Source organism: Lissotriton vulgaris, chromosome 1_2 (genome assembly GCF_964263255.1).
Source record: "Lissotriton vulgaris chromosome 1_2, aLisVul1.2, whole genome shotgun sequence".
In the NCBI taxonomy this organism is placed as follows: Eukaryota; Metazoa; Chordata; class Amphibia; order Caudata; family Salamandridae; genus Lissotriton; species Lissotriton vulgaris.
The window spans coordinates 319,439,326-319,457,038 of NC_141686.1; the positions used below are offsets into that span (position 1 = coordinate 319,439,326).

The 17,713-nt window shown below is 48.0% G+C and overlaps 1 protein-coding gene across 1 annotated transcript in view; it reads right to left on the reverse strand.

Moving 5' to 3' along the window:
• SLC43A1 (solute carrier family 43 member 1) overlaps nucleotides 1-17,713 on the reverse strand; it is a 294,136-nt gene that overhangs the window by 11,460 nt on the left and 264,963 nt on the right. Inside the window, exons 13-14 of the mRNA XM_086953367.1 lie at nucleotides 2,144-2,217; nucleotides 1,392-1,515 (exon numbers count right to left, since the gene is read on the reverse strand). Coding sequence (XP_086809493.1) covers nucleotides 1,392-1,515; nucleotides 2,144-2,217 — 198 coding nt within the window. The remainder of the gene's footprint in view (nucleotides 1-1,391; nucleotides 1,516-2,143; nucleotides 2,218-17,713) is intronic.

Consider the following 17,713-nt stretch of genomic DNA (forward strand, 5'->3'; position numbering starts at 1 on the left):
TTGGATTTTTAAAATCGGCTTTGAGACTGAGGAAGAGCTTTTTAAATTAATGGATTTACTCATTGTGGCCTCTGTTTTAATTGGCAAAATTCTACCCCAGTTTTTTCACATAAATTGTATAGGTACTAGGCTTTTATTAGGTCATTGCCAATATTTTTATGATTCTTTTAAAATACATGTTTACCAATAATGTACCTGGGTTTTAAAATTGTCTTTTTATTACTGTGATGTTGCTTTTATGGTTTGCTCTTGGTAAAACCGAATAAAGTATTTTTGAATTGAATTTGAATTGAAATACATTTGATAAATAAAATTTGAAGAATCTAGAAATATGGTCCATATATAATCAGGGAATTATTGGGATTGTTCTAAAGAAAATTTAGGGTGGTGATTCACCATGACATTAGGTACGTGTATTTTAAATTTCAGAGACCATTACTTATGTATAAGTAAAACCTTCTTTGTAATTGAACGCTCTCTTCTCTTTCATGTTTTTTCCTGTATTGCAAGGTTGGTTAAAAACTGTACACGAAAACAAAATAAACTGAGTAGGATCAGTGTCTCTGAGCAGGTTATACTTAAGGCTCTCAGTTTTCCGTTTTTACTGATTTCTACAGATATATAGAGGCAGAAAACAATGTGTTTCCTGTCTGTATTTATTTTTAAAAGTGGAAAAATTCTGAAAATTGTGATTCTTGTGAGAGAATCTCCATGTTCTGTAGGCAAAAACTGAGCCGATAGACAGCATGTGGCGGTTCAAAAACAGGAAGAGAGTTTCTTAAATACTGGCATATATTAACATATATTTGTATTATAACACTAATATATACCTGTTGGTTTAGTGTTTTGTTATATGTGTATGCATTAATTTGCTCAAACGTGACAGGCATCCTCATCTTAGTGCACGTCTAAGAGTTAAATAAATGTGGAAATATACTATTTCACGACTCCATTTATTCTCAAAACACAAAATAAATATGGATAAATACCAATGAGATAGCCAAAAAATAAATATGGATAAATACAGAAGGAAATATTAAAATAATAAATATCATAAAACCGGGAACCCTAGTTATATTTCACTCCTCTCCAGTAGAGAAGCGATGTGCTGGTCACCTGCATGAGCCGAAAAGACAGCTAGACATAGATGAATCATCTGGAGAAGCTATACTAGCCCAAACCTCTGGAAAAGATTAGATTTTGCCACAGTTACACCGCCCCTCTGCTGGTGAAATAGCATCCTAAACTTTCTCAATTATAGATTTTGGGGTACAAGTCACACCGCTGAGCTTCTGGAAAGGGCACTCTAAACTTACTGCTAGTTAAGACAGATTCTATTTGGATTATACCGACTCCCCTTGAGGTAACAACACCCCAAGAACGATACTTACCCAGAATGGATCTCCGTGCAGAGGTTCCACCATGGCCATGAACAGCGGCTGTTGTAGGAGAGCGAAGACGGCACTGATCAGCGACTGCAGGCCCGTCAAGGTCCCAAAATGCTTGGAGGGGTAGCTATCCATGAAGGTACAAAGTGAAGAGAATGCATTAAGGACTGGCAAAGCAACTCAGATGTAGCGTTATCATCTGCCTGCACAAAAGGAACCCATGTCCAGCACTATCTGGCGCCTGCCCATATGGAACCCACGTGGGATGTATGATGAATCGCACATGCATTTCCCACTCATGCCTTTACTCCGCAATCACTACCCGACTGTGACTTTGAAGTAGTATAAATTACTATTCCAACTCCAGTCAGGATTTAAAATCTAACACCAGTCTAACAACGCACCCCCTAAAGCAAGTTGTTGTAATGACTCGAGTGGTAAAGGAACACGTGGTAATGTCGCAGACGGGGTAGTGACTGCGGAGTAAAGGCACCTTGTGGTTCTGCCTGCTGGGTAAGGGATGTTTTCCCCATGGTAAGCCTCATCAGGTGCCTGCTTGAATTGAACCCACGTGTAGCATCGTCAGACACCTACTCGTATGTAACTAATGTGTACTGGTGTCATGCCTGCCCTAATTGGATCCATGTCATCAGGCGTCTCCCTGAATGGAACCCATGTCTATAGGGAGTAAGCCCATACGTAGAAACGTCCCACTCTAAGCTTCCAAGAAATAACTGAGAACTTTGAATACTTACACAGCTGCATACAGCCCCCCACAGGCCGAGTGGAAGAAGCCGCGGATCATGGTGTGCAGGATGAACGTCAAAAACTGGGGAGAAAAAAAGAGAGCGAGTGAGCAGAGCAGGAGCACCCCCTGGGTAACACAAGGGAGAGAGTCCTGGACTACCAAAGACCTCAATGGAGAGGTGCTCTCAACCTGAGAGAGATAAGAGGTTCATGCAGCACCTTGAAGTTAGAGGGAAGAGTGACTTGCAGGGGCAAGTCACTAATGTAAGATGGAGGCAGTGTTATATTCTGGTCTTCTCCTTCCTTGCTGCTCAGCCTGTGTGTGTGATGTCATCAGAATGTTGGTGAATGCATTCTTTGGATGCGGGTCACTCAAACAGGAAGCAACAATCCCTGTGCGGTGAGTTATGAGTCTGGAATACCGGGTTGGGATACCGGTAGCAAATAAACTACTGTGTGGGCAGAGAAACTTGCACGGGTAAATGAATTCTCTGTGACAGTGGGGAGAGTCACCTGCACAGGTGAATGCATTTGATTACAACAGGCTACCATTCTGCATAAACCTTTTACTGCAGCCTCAATATGCAGCCCTTTAAAGAACATTAACCACATCATAACAAAACATTCCACTTCAGAATATGCAAAACAGTATATAACTCCACGTCACCATGACATTGTCCTCTTTTGTATGCTGCTCTTGAATAAGAGAAGTACTTTTTCTCTGTAGTTATGGAAACCTGTACTTTGTGTCTTTATAATAATTTGTTTAATCACCTTTACTTACTGGTTGGTTAGTAGGCGTTTCCTGGTTTAACCCCTCCAATTTATGGTCGGGCTTAACCTGTTTCTCTGTTTCATTTCTTCACGCCTTATTGGCGCTCCCATTCCACCTTATACATGGCAGGTAGGTTCCCCCACACACCACGCCCCCCCCCCCAAAAAAAACCCTATATATATCGTTCCCACCAGGTTGGACCTAGAAAAGAAGAGAAACAACAAAGTAGAGGAGCACCGTACAAGACTTTTGACATCACATAGGAATTCCGGTTGTTTAAGAGGTTTGCTCCCAAGGACCTCTGACATCTTCGCAGACTAAATCTCCATGGCTGCAAAATAAGCGATCATATAGACAAAGGATCTCTTGGAGAGAGAGACTCCTCTAGATCTAACAATGAACCACCGAGAAGAGGCTCCCATCTGTGCTTGAGAAGCAGGAGTGCGATGATCTGAACTCCAAACGACTCCCCAGGTGACAGTGGTAAGGAAGTAGTCTCTCCAGGGGGACCAGGGTGGATTACCTCCATGCACTGGACCTAGTGAATTGGCCAGACAGGGAAATAGATGCCGATTGCAGCGCTTGCAGATAACGTCCCTCGCCTGGTACCTTAGGACTCTCACCACGAAGGAACCCAGCAAGCACTACAGGATCAGCGTCGCGGTGGTCCCCCAAGAATACCAACTTCCTTAACATTCCCCAGTCGCACAGTCTACCTCCCTCCTGAACTCACACAATAGCTCTAGACATGCCAGCTCCACCAAACCAAACTCTACCAACCCACATGAAACCTCACAGCACGAACTCATACACTATCAACTTCCCCCAACCTCTCTCCCAAAGCAAGACGAAATTTCAAGCAGAAACTGATCAGACAGTACAAAGAAACCCTATTTACTGACATATACCATTGCTCTTCCAAAGGTCTGATTAAGATGGACTTAATCTTTCACACTGAGAGACCAGAAGACTGGATCACCACTCTCAGGTCACAACCCTACATCTCCAAAACCTCAACCACCCCACATAGCTGCAAACTAACCTCCTCACTCCCTAATCGTTTGTCAACGAGAGGGATCACGTCCGTTACCATCTACACTAATGGCACTATCCTTACTCAAGCTAACAACGAGAACCTTGAGACTTTCGACTCCCACTTCCCCACACTCTGCTCTGCTCTCCCCCACCTGCCTCATCCTGACCCATCCCACCTCCCACTCACTACCTACCACCCCTCTCAGCGGCCTCTCAGTACACCACCTCCACAAAGCGTGCCCTCCATCTCTATAACGACAACTTAAATCCTCATCCTAATAGGAACCACTCACCCCATTCCCACGACCACGCTCTGCCGACATTTATTCACACTAGCTCTCACCCAGATCTCAGAAATTCGAACTCACTTTGTTTCCCAATACACCCCCCTCCCCAAGATCACTAAAGATGACCATAGGTCCCTCACATGGAGCAATAGACAACATGTCATAAACTCGACCTGTACCACTCAGGGTGACTCCTACCGTGATGCCTCAACCCGTACTCTTGACTGCATGGCGTAGCATCTTGCTTCTCTAGAAAGCCAGATAGACTTGATTGCCCAGTACTTGACCGAAATCCTCTCCAATCTAGATAAGACCCGCAGGCCTCAACAATCCCCGTCCTGGAAACCCTCCCCCCCAACACCAACCACCATAAGTGCCCTACCCGGCTCATAGCATCCCCCGTAACCCGGGTACAGAGACTCTCAAGAACGGATATGAAAGCCCGGCCTCTAAATTCCCAAGGAAACACAGACCTACCCCCTAGAGCCTAGAGACGCTCAAATTCCAATAACGAGCCTCTGTCCTCAAGACCCACCAGACACATAGCGGTGATATCTGACAAAAAAGCGGCCGATCTTGCCTCTTCATATGATACACCCCCCACTGACTCCCCTAAATCCAAGATCCAAGTTATGACTGGCTTCCGGAAAGACCTTCCCTGCACAAAACCCCCTAGACCGCCCTTTCTCACCTCCCTACCCAGGGCGACCAAGGAAATAAAGAACCCAAACACCAAAGAGCTCTCCACAAACTGCTTGCTCATCAATTGCAGGTCGGAGTCTATGACTGAATTAGCAGAAGCCATACTTTCGCAAAACATTGACATGTGTTCATCACGGAGACCTGGCTCAACGAACTCTCCTCCCCTTACCTAGACATGCTTGTGCCACCAGGCTTTTCCATTATTAACAAAGACAGAAAAGTCCAACGAGGGGGAGGGCTAGCTATCATTCATAAAGACAACATTGTCATCAAGGAAATTGAATCTTGCAAATACAACTCCTTTGAATGTCTTACAGCCAACATGAAGACCAAAGATAATGGAACTTTGCTCTGTCACCTTCTTTACCATCCACCAGGCAACACCTCCGCATTTGGGGAACACTTATCTGACCTGATCGCTCAGTGTGCACTCGGAGATGCCAACAATCTAATTCTTGGGGACCTTAACCTACGGTGGAATGAAACTAACAACCCGCTTATTAAAATGCCATCCAATCTCCTCTGTGATAACAACTTAACCCAACATTGCACGGAGGAGATGCACTACAAAGGAGCGATCCTGGATGCTATCATCGCTCAAAGAGACGCAATTACAATCAATCACATACTCCTCGTGGACTGGTCAGACCACCACATGATCTTATTTCATATCAACCAACAAACTATATCTCAAACACCTACGCAAAACCCCCCCAAATGGACCAGAAACCTCTCCCAGGTTCCCATAGCAGTCCTTGAAGAAAGGATAAGCTTGCTTCTTCCCAGCTCCTGCGACCACCTCTCCACAAGCGAACTCACCGAACAATACAACGCAAAGCTAGTGGTTATGCGTGATCAGCTAGCGCCTCTAAAGCAGAAAAAAAACGAGAATCCCGTCCAGGTCATGGTTCAACTCTGACCTCAATACTGAAAGGAGAAAACTAAGGGGCATATTATCAAGCAGTGCGATAGGCAATTATTGATGCTTCAGCGGCCGTTTTCAGCCGCTAAGCGGCGATAATTCTATTGCCCTATCAGCAAGCTGTCGCTAACCGATGTTAACGACAGCTTTTAGGCGAAAGCGAGTGGTTTGGGGCCCGCTTCGCATGTCAGCTATGTTTATCGCTAATGACATGCAAAGTGGGCGTACCCAACCAGTTAGCGACTGAAAGCAGTCGCTAACGTTGTTATTGCCTATTAGCAAGGCAGGCGTAGCGATGGAAATATTTGCGCTAAGCACGAATATCTCCAAATACTAACACCTGCTCAGACCAGTTCTTAGCCATGTTATCCAATGGGAGGTGGATAACATGGCTAAGAGCATTTCATCTCTAATGCGTGAATATCACTGTATTCTCAGCAATATTCACGCATTTCGCCACTATCGCTGTATATTTTAGCACAATGGAGAAAAAAGTTGCTAATAGCATGTTTTCTCCGCTAACATATCCAGCGATAAAAAAAATGTGCTAAGCGCATTTTGCGATAAATAGCGCTATTCCTTGGTAATATGCCCCTAAGAGCCAAAGAAAGAAGCTGGAGGAATAACCATACCTCCATCCTCCGTGAACAACTCAAAACAGCTCGCAGGAAATACAATAACCACATCAAAAACAAGAAATCCTCCGTCTTCCGCTTTGCGTTGGACAGCGCAAAAAATAGACCCAAAGAGCTCCATAACATCATAAGGCAACAAACATCCAAACTATGCAACAAATTCGCCAACTTCTTCAATGATAAGATTACGAAAATCGAACTCTCACTTGACGTCAGCAATACGCACCCTACAAAGAGCATCATGTCTGGGACGCTCGATATCGCTCCTATCCTTGACAAACTCATGGCTAAGCTTCTGCCCCATGCAAGAATCTGAGATAATCACACTGATCTCCCACCTCCACACCCTCAGCCCATATTCTAGATCCTATTCCACCCCTACTGACTAAAAAACTGAAGCGCTCCTTAGCACCGCTTTGGTGTACGATCATAAATAGCTCCTTGAAAAGTTGAGTCGTTCCAGACTGCCTTAAAGTGGGACAAGTCACTCCATTGCTGAAAAAACTCCGACCACGACACTACAGAGCTGAATAATTACAGACCTGTCTCTAACCTTCCCCTTCTGTCCAAAGTCTTAGAAAAATGCGTACTCCAACAACTAACCCAACACCTGGACAACATCAACCTCCTGGACTCCCATCAATCTGGCTTCAGAAAAGGCTGTAGCACTGAAACCGCTATCCTCAACATCATTGACGATATTCATAAATCACTTGACTCCGACCAGTGCTGCCTCCTCATTCTCCTCGACCTCTCGGCAGCTTTCGATACGGTAGATCATAATCCTCTCCTCAGGGCGCTCCAAGAAAGAGCCGGTCTTGGAGAAGCGGTCCTCCAATGGCTCTCCTCCTTCCTGCTCAATCGCACTCAAAAAATAAAAATAAAAACCTTCGCCTCTGACCTCCATCCAGTCAACAAGGGAGTACCTCAAGGTTCAGTGCTATCCCCGCAACTCTTTAACATCTACATGGAACCTCTCACTAAACTACTCAAAACAACCAACATTCGTTTCCATCTCTATGCTGACAACACGCAGATATAGCTGGAAACCATCTCCCTCAGAAACATTCAAAGACTCAATGAAGTACTGAGAGATATTCAACACTGACAATCATGCAACTACCTCAAACCAAACCCTGACAAGACCCAGACTCTCCTCATTTCGAATAAAGAAGAAAACCCCCAAATTGCTGAATGGCTAAAGGCCGTTGATGCGCTCAAAGGGAATTTCACACTGGCAGACTCTGTCAAATCATTAGGCATCACTCTAGACCCGAAACTGAGCATGACCGGACACATCAAGAACTCGGACAAGAGCGCCTCCCTTAATCTCAAACTTCTGAGCAAGATAAAACCTTTCATTCTGCAAAATGACCTCAAACAGGCCACCCAAACCCTGGTACTGTCAAGACTGGACTATGGGAATGCAGTCCTCTCACGAATACCAAAATCCCATCTGGCTCCCATCAAAACAACGCTGCATGCGGCAGCCAGAATGATCACCGGCATCAAGAAATTCGACCACATTTCCCCTGCACTCAGGAAACTCAAATGGCTTCCAGTTGAAATGCGGATCAGCTTCAGAACAGCCTGCCTCACGCATAAAGCCCGACATACCGGCAAACCTGAATATCTGGAAAAAAAACCTCAAAACAGCTGGTCAGGCCAGGAACCTCAGAAGCTCAAACTGCCTCCTACTCATTCCACCAAAAACTCGAAAACAAAAAACCGCAGATCGATCCTTTGCAGGAAGCGCTCCAAAAATCTGGAACTCTATCTCCCCACACATCAGAACCACTACCTCTTTTGTAAAATTCAAAAGCCAACTCAAAATCATGTTCCTCAACCGCTCCCTAGGGAATTGATAGGACCAATCGGAATAGGAAAGCAGACAATCTGCACTGCTGCAACCCTGAGACTACGAAGGACTCCGTAGTTAAAGACTGTCCAGCACTGTCACCTTGTTGCTCCTTGTCTTTCGTTTTCTTTGTATTTTGTGAATCTATGCAATGTATCTGATGTTAAGCGCTCTGATACCCTAGTGTCTGGCTAGCGCTATATAAAAACTCTTAACTTAAATACATTCATCCTTTATTACTTTGCAATGTGAAATGTGCATCTATTAGATCAAGATTTCATTATTACCACTTTTTTTCTTTCTTTCAGATAACATGTTATTGTAACAATTGTTTTTATGTCATGTAAAAGGAGAATCTTTCGTTCATCGCAGCCTAGAAAAGGACTATGACATAGTGACGTGGAGTTATATACTGTTTTGAGTTTTCTGAAATGCAATGTTTTGTTTAAGATGTGTTTAATATTCTTTGAAGTGCTGCATATTGGGGAAGCAAATAAAAGGTTTATGCAAAATGTTAGCCTTTGTTTTCTTTCATGAAATCAAGATTCTCTCTGTTTGATAATTGGAGAATCGCCATTCTCTGATTCAGTGGGCAGAGTTACTTGCACAGATGAAGGAATTCTCTGAGATAGAGGGCACAGCCACCTGCACAGGTGAATGAATAACCTGTAACTGAACGCATAGTTACCTGCACAGGTGAATGAGTACTTAAGGGCAGAAGGGGATGGCTACCTGCATGGGTGAGTTATAGATCTGAGGCTGGAGGGCGGAGTTACCTGCAGAGGTGAATGAGTACTTAAGGGCAGAAGGGGATGGCTACCTGCATGGGTGAGTTATAGATCTGAGGCTGGAGGGCAGAGTTACCTGCAGAGGTGAATGAGTACTTAAGGGTAGAGGGGGATGGCTACCTGCATGGGTGAGTTATATATCTGAGGCTGGAGAGCAGAGTTACCTGCAGAGGTGAATGAGTACTTAAGGGCAGAAGGGGATGGCTACCTGCATGGGTGAGTTATAGATCTGAGGCTGGAGGGCAGAGTTACCTGCAGAGGTGAATGAGTACTTAAGGGCAGAAGGGGATGGCTACCTGCATGGGTGAGTTATAGATCTGAGGCTGGAGGGCAGAGTTACCTGCAGAGGTGAATGAGTACTTAAGGGTAGAGGTGGATGGCTACCTGCATGGGTGAGTTATAGATCTGAGGCTGGAGGGCAGAGTCACCTGCAGAGGTGAATGAGTGCTTAAGGGTAGAGGGGGATGGCTACCTGCATGGGTGAGTTATAGATCTGAGGCTGGAGGGCAGAGTTACCTGCAGAGGTGAATGAGTACTTAAGGGTAGAGGTGGATGGCTACCTGCATGAGTGAGTTATAGATCTGAGGCTGGAGGGCAGAGTTACCTGCAGAGGTGAGTGAGTACTTAAGGGTAGAGGTGGATGGCTACCTGCATGGGTGAGTTATAGATCTGAGGCTGGAGGGCAGAGTCACCTGCAGAGGTGAATGAGTACTTAAGGGTAGAGGGGGATGGCTACCTGCATGGGTGAGTTATAGATCTGAGGCTGGAGGGCAGAGTTACCTGCAGAGGTGAATGAGTACTTAAGGGTAGAGGGGGATGGCTACCTGCATGGGTGAGTTATAGATCTGAGGCTGGAGGGCAGAGTCACCTGCAGAGGTGAATGAGTACTTAAGGGTAGAGGGGGATGGCTACCTGCATGGGTGAGTTATAGATCTGAGGCTGGAGGGCAGAGTTACCTGCAGAGGTGAATGAGTACTTAAGGGTAGAGGTGGATGGCTACCTGCATGGGTGAGTTATAGATCTGAGGCTGGAGGGCAGAGTTACCTGCAGAGGTGAATGAGTACATAAGGGTAGAGGTGGATGGCTACCTGCATGGGTGAGTTATAGATCTGAGGCTGGAGGGCAGAGTCACCTGCAGAGGTGAATGAGTGCTTAAGGGTAGAGGGGGATGGCTACCTGCATGGGTGAGTTATAGATCTGAGGCTGGAGGGCAGAGTTACCTGCAGAGGTGAATGAGTACTTAAGGGTAGAGGTGGATGGCTACCTGCATGGGTGAGTTATAGATCTGAGGCTGGAGGGCAGAGTCACCTGCAGAGGTGAATGAGAACTTAAGGGTAGAGGGGGATGGCTACCTGCATGGGTGAGTTATAAATCTGAGGCTGGAGGGCAGAGTTACCTGCAGAGGTGAATGAGTACTTAAGGGCAGAGGTGGATGGCTACCTGCATGGGTGAGTTATATATCTGAGGCTGGAGGGCAGAGTTACCTGCAGAGGTGAATGAGTACTTAAGGGTAGAGGTGGATGGCTACCTGCATGAGTGAGTTATAGATCTGAGGCTGGAGGGCAGAGTTACCTGCAGAGGTGAATGAGTACTTAAGGGTAGAGGTGGATGGCTACCTGCATGGGTGAGTTATAGATCTGAGGCTGGAGGGCAGAGTTACCTGCAGAGGTGAATGAGTACTTAAGGGTAGAGGGGGATGGCTACCTGCATGGGTGAGTTATAGATCTGAGGCTGGAGGGCGGAGTTACCTGCAGAGGTGAGTGAGTACTTAAGGGCAGAAGGGGATGGCTACCTGCATGGGTGAGTTATAGATCTGAGGCTGGAGGGCAGAGTTACCTGCAGAGGTGAATGAGTACTTAAGGGTAGAGGTGGATGGCTACCTGCATGGGTGAGTTATAGATCTGAGGCTGGAGGGCAGAGTTACCTGCAGAGGTGAATGAGTACTTAAGGGTAGAGGGGGATGGCTACCTGCATGGGTGAGTTATAGATCTGAGGCTGGAGGGCAGAGTTACCTGCAGAGGTGAATGAGTACTTAAGGGCAGAAGGGGATGGCTACCTGCATGGGTGAGTTATAGATCGGAGGTTGGAGGGCAGAGTTACCTGCAGAGGTGAATGAGTACTTAAGGGTAGAGGTGGATGGCTACCTGCATGGGTGAGTTATAGATCTGAGGCTGGAGGGCAGAGTTACCTGCAGAGGTGAATGAGTACTTAAGGGTAGAGGTGGATGGCTACCTGCATGGGTGAGTTATAGATCTGAGGCTGGAGGGCAGAGTTACCTGCAGAGGTGAATGAGTACTTAAGGGCAGAAGGGGATGGCTACCTGCATGGGTGAGTTATAGATCTGAGGCTGGAGGGCAGAGTTACCTGCAGAGGTGAATGAGTACTTAAGGGCAGAAGGGGATGGCTACCTGCATGGGTGAGTTATAGATCTGAGGCTGGAGGGCAGAGTTACCTGCAGAGGTGAATGAGTACTTAAGGGTAGAGGGGGATGGCTACCTGCATGGGTGAGTTATGGATCTGAGGCTGGAGAGCAGAGTTACCTGCAGAGGTGAATGAGTACTTAAGGGCAGAAGGGGATGGCTACCTGCATGGGTGAGTTATAGATCTGAGGTTGGAGGGCAGAGTTACCTGCAGAGGTGAATGAGTACTTAAGGGTAGAGGTGGATGGCTACCTGCACGGGTGAGTTATAGATCTGAGGCTGGAGGGCAGAGTTACCTGCAGAGGTGAATGAGTACTTAAGGGCAGAAGGGGATGGCTACCTGCATGGGTGAGTTATAGATCCGAGGCTGGAGGGCAGAGTTACCTGCAGAGGTGAATGAGTACTTAAGGGTAGAGGTGGATGGCTACCTGCATGGGTGAGTTATAGATCTGAGACTGGAGGGCGGAGTTACCTGCAGAGGTGAATGAGTACTTAAGGGTAGAGGTGGATGGCTACCTGCATGGGTGAGTTATAGATCTGAGACTGGAGGGCGGAGTTACCTGCAGAGGTGAATGAGTACTTAAGGGCAGAAGGGGATGGCTACCTGCATGGGTGAGTTATAGATCCGAGGCTGGAGGGCAGAGTTACCTGCAGAGGTGAATGAGTACTTAAGGGCAGAAGGGGATGGCTACCTGCATGGGTGAGTTATAGATCTGAGGCTGGAGGGCAGAGTTACCTGCAGAGGTGAATGAGTACTTAAGGGTAGAGGTGGATGGCTACCTGCATGGGTGAGTTATAGATCTGAGGTTGGAGGGCAGAGTTACCTGCAGAGATAAATGAGTACTTAAGGGTAGAGGTGGATGGCTACCTGCATGGGTGAGTTATAGATCTGAGGTTGGAGGGCAGAGTTACCTGCAGAGGTGAATGAGTACTTAAGGGTAGAGGTGGATGGCTACCTGCATGGGTGAGTTATAGATCTGAGGCTGGAGGGCAGAGTTACCTGCAGAGGTGAATGAGTACTTAAGGGCAGAAGGGGATGGCTACCTGCATGGGTGAGTTATAGATCTGAGACTGGAGGGCAGAGTTACCTGCAGAGGTGAATGAGTACTTAAGGGTAGAGGGGGATGGCTACCTGCATGGGTGAGTTATAGATCTGAGACTGGAGAGCAGAGTTACCTGCAGAGGTGAATGAGTACTTAAGGGCAGAAGGGGATGGCTACCTGCATGGGTGAGTTATAGATCGGAGGTTGGAGGGCAGAGTTACCTGCAGAGGTGAATGAGTACTTAAGGGTAGAGGTGGATGGCTACCTGCATGGGTGAGTTATAGATCCGAGGCTGGAGGGCAGAGTTACCTGCAGAGGTGAGTGAGTACTTAAGGGCAGAAGGGGATGGCTACCTGCATGGGTGAGTTATAGATCTGAGGCTGGAGGGCAGAGTTACCTGCAGAGGTGAATGAGTACTTAAGGGTAGAGGTGGATGGCTACCTGCATGGGTGAGTTATAGATCCGAGGCTGGAGGGCAGAGTTACCTGCAGAGGTGAATGAGTACTTAAGGGCAGAGGTGGATGGCTACCTGCATGGGTGAGTTATAGATCTGAGGCTGGAGGGCAGAGTTACCTGCAGAGGTGAATGAGTACTTAAGGGCAGAAGGGGATGGCTACCTGCATGGGTGAGTTATAGATCCGAGGCTGGAGGGCAGAGTTACCTGCAGAGGTGAATGAGTACTTAAGGGCAGAAGGGGATGGCTACCTGCATGGGTGAGTTATAGATCCGAGGCTGGAGGGCAGAGTTACCTGCAGAGGTGAATGAGTACTTAAGGGTAGAGGTGGATGGCTACCTGCATGGGTGAGTTATAGATCTGAGGCTGGAGGGCAGAGTTACCTGCAGAGGTGAATGAGTACTTAAGGGCAGAAGGGGATGGCTACCTGCATGGGTGAGTTATAGATCCGAGGCTGGAGGGCAGAGTTACCTGCAGAGGTGAATGAGTACTTAAGGGCAGAAGGGGATGGCTACCTGCATGGGTGAGTTATAGATCCGAGGCTGGAGGGCAGAGTTACCTGCAGAGGTGAATGAGTACTTAAGGGCAGAAGGGGATGGCTACCTGCATGGGTGAGTTATAGATCCGAGGCTGGAGGGCAGAGTTACCTGCAGAGGTGAATGAGTACTTAAGGGCAGAAGGGGATGGCTACCTGCATGGGTGAGTTATAGATCTGAGGCTGGAGGGCAGAGTTACCTGCAGAGGTGAATGAGTACTTAAGGGCAGAAGGGGATGGCTACCTGCATGGGTGAGTTATAGATCTGAGGCTGGAGGGCAGAGTTACCTGCAGAGGTAAATGAGTACTTAAGGGTAGAGGGGGATGGCTACCTGCATGGGTGAGTTATATATCTGAGGCTGGAGAGCAGAGTTACCTGCAGAGGTGAATGAGTACTTAAGGGCAGAAGGGGATGGCTACCTGCATGGGTGAGTTATATATCTGAGGCTGGAGGGCAGAGTTACCTGCAGAGGTGAATGAGTACTTAAGGGTAGAGGTGGATGGCTACCTGCATGGGTGAGTTATAGATCTGAGGCTGGAGGGCGGAGTTACCTGCAGAGGTGAATGAGTACTTAAGGGTAGAGGTGGATGGCTACCTGCATGGGTGAGTTATAGATCTGAGGCTGGAGGGCGGAGTTACCTGCAGAGGTGAATGAGTACTTAAGGGTAGAGGTGGATGGCTACCTGCATGGGTGAGTTATAGACCTGAGGCTGGAGGGCAGAGTTACCTGCAGAGGTGAATGAGTACTTAAGGGTAGAGGTGGATGGCTACCTGCATGGGTGAGTTATAGATCTGAGACTGGAGGGCGGAGTTACCTGCAGAGGTGAATGAGTACTTAAGGGTAGAGGGGGATGGCTACCTGCATGGGTGAGTTATAGATCTGAGGCTGGAGGGCAGAGTTACCTGCAGAGGTGAATGAGTACTTAAGGGTAGAGGTGGATGGCTACCTGCATGGGTGAGTTATAGATCTGAGGCTGGAGGGCAGAGTTACCTGCAGAGGTGAATGAGTACTTAAGGGTAGAGGGGGATGGCTACCTGCATGGGTGAGTTATAGATCCGAGGCTGGAGGGTAGAGTTACGTGCACAGGTGAGTGAGTACTTAAGGGCAGAGGGGGATGGCTACCTGCATGGGTGAGTTATATATCTGAGGCTGGAGAGCAGAGTTACCTGCAGAGGTGAATGAGTACTTAAGGGCAGAAGGGGATGGCTACCTGCATGGGTGAGTTATATATCTGAGGCTGGAGAGCAGAGTTACCTGCAGAGGTGAATGAGTACTTAAGGGCAGAAGGGGATGGCTACCTGCATGGGTGAGTTATAGATCTGAGGCTGGAGGGCAGAGTTACCTGCAGAGGTGAATGAGTACTTAAGGGTAGAGGTGGATGGCTACCTGCATGGGTGAGTTATAGATCTGAGGCTGGAGGGCAGAGTCACCTGCAGAGGTGAATGAGTACTTAAGGGTAGAGGGGGATGGCTACCTGCATGGGTGAGTTATAGATCTGAGGCTGGAGGGCAGAGTTACCTGCAGAGGTGAATGAGTACTTAAGGGTAGAGGGGGATGGCTACCTGCATGAGTGAGTTATAGATCTGAGGCTGGAGGGCAGAGTTACCTGCAGAGGTGAATGAGTACTTAAGGGTAGAGGTGGATGGCTACCTGCATGGGTGAGTTATAGATCTGAGGCTGGAGGGCAGAGTTACCTGCAGAGGTGAATGAGTACTTAAGGGCAGAAGGGGATGGCTACCTGCATGGGTGAGTTATATATCTGAGGCTGGAGAGCAGAGTTACCTGCAGAGGTGAATGAGTACTTAAGGGTAGAGGGGGATGGCTACCTGCATGGGTGAGTTATATATCTGAGGCTGGAGAGCAGAGTTACCTGCAGAGGTGAATGAGTACTTAAGGGCAGAAGGGGATGGCTACCTGCATGGGTGAGTTATAGATCTGAGGCTGGAGGGCAGAGTTACCTGCAGAGGTGAATGAGTACTTAAGGGCAGAAGGGGATGGCTACCTGCATGGGTGAGTTATAGATCTGAGGCTGGAGGGCAGAGTTACCTGCAGAGGTGAATGAGTACTTAAGGGTAGAGGTGGATGGCTACCTGCATGGGTGAGTTATAGATCTGAGGCTGGAGGGCAGAGTCACCTGCAGAGGTGAATGAGTGCTTAAGGGTAGAGGGGGATGGCTACCTGCATGGGTGAGTTATAGATCTGAGGCTGGAGGGCAGAGTTACCTGCAGAGGTGAATGAGTACTTAAGGGTAGAGGTGGATGGCTACCTGCATGGGTGAGTTATAGATCTGAGGCTGGAGGGCAGAGTCACCTGCAGAGGTGAATGAGTACTTAAGGGTAGAGGGGGATGGCTACCTGCATGGGTGAGTTATAGATCTGAGGCTGGAGGGCAGAGTTACCTGCAGAGGTGAATGAGTACTTAAGGGTAGAGGGGGATGGCTACCTGCATGGGTGAGTTATAGATCTGAGGCTGGAGGGCAGAGTCACCTGCAGAGGTGAATGAGTACTTAAGGGTAGAGGGGGATGGCTACCTGCATGGGTGAGTTATAGATCTGAGGCTGGAGGGCAGAGTTACCTGCAGAGGTGAATGAGTACTTAAGGGCAGAGGTGGATGGCTACCTGCATGGGTGAGTTATATATCTGAGGCTGGAGGGCAGAGTTACCTGCAGAGGTGAATGAGTACTTAAGGGTAGAGGTGGATGGCTACCTGCATGAGTGAGTTATAGATCTGAGGCTGGAGGGCAGAGTTACCTGCAGAGGTGAATGAGTACTTAAGGGTAGAGGTGGATGGCTACCTGCATGGGTGAGTTATAGATCTGAGGCTGGAGGGCAGAGTTACCTGCAGAGGTGAATGAGTACTTAAGGGTAGAGGGGGATGGCTACCTGCATGGGTGAGTTATAGATCTGAGGCTGGAGGGCGGAGTTACCTGCAGAGGTGAGTGAGTACTTAAGGGCAGAAGGGGATGGCTACCTGCATGGGTGAGTTATAGATCTGAGGCTGGAGGGCAGAGTTACCTGCAGAGGTGAATGAGTACTTAAGGGTAGAGGTGGATGGCTACCTGCATGGGTGAGTTATAGATATGAGGCTGGAGGGCAGAGTTACCTGCAGAGGTGAATGAGTACTTAAGGGTAGAGGGGGATGGCTACCTGCATGGGTGAGTTATAGATCTGAGGCTGGAGGGCAGAGTTACCTGCAGAGGTGAATGAGTACTTAAGGGCAGAAGGGGATGGCTACCTGCATGGGTGAGTTATAGAGCGGAGGTTGGAGGGCAGAGTTACCTGCAGAGGTGAATGAGTACTTAAGGGTAGAGGTGGATGGCTACCTGCATGGGTGAGTTATAGATCTGAGGCTGGAGGGCAGAGTTACCTGCAGAGGTGAATGAGTACTTAAGGGTAGAGGTGGATGGCTACCTGCATGGGTGAGTTATAGATCTGAGGCTGGAGGGCAGAGTTACCTGCAGAGGTGAATGAGTACTTAAGGGCAGAAGGGGATGGCTACCTGCATGGGTGAGTTATAGATCTGAGGCTGGAGGGCAGAGTTACCTGCAGAGGTGAATGAGTACTTAAGGGCAGAAGGGGATGGCTACCTGCATGGGTGAGTTATAGATCTGAGGCTGGAGGGCAGAGTTACCTGCAGAGGTGAATGAGTACTTAAGGGTAGAGGGGGATGGCTACCTGCATGGGTGAGTTATGGATCTGAGGCTGGAGAGCAGAGTTACCTGCAGAGGTGAATGAGTACTTAAGGGCAGAAGGGGATGGCTACCTGCATGGGTGAGTTATAGATCTGAGGTTGGAGGGCAGAGTTACCTGCAGAGGTGAATGAGTACTTAAGGGTAGAGGTGGATGGCTACCTGCACGGGTGAGTTATAGATCTGAGGCTGGAGGGCAGAGTTACCTGCAGAGGTGAATGAGTACTTAAGGGCAGAAGGGGATGGCTACCTGCATGGGTGAGTTATAGATCCGAGGCTGGAGGGCAGAGTTACCTGCAGAGGTGAATGAGTACTTAAGGGTAGAGGTGGATGGCTACCTGCATGGGTGAGTTATAGATCTGAGACTGGAGGGCGGAGTTACCTGCAGAGGTGAATGAGTACTTAAGGGTAGAGGTGGATGGCTACCTGCATGG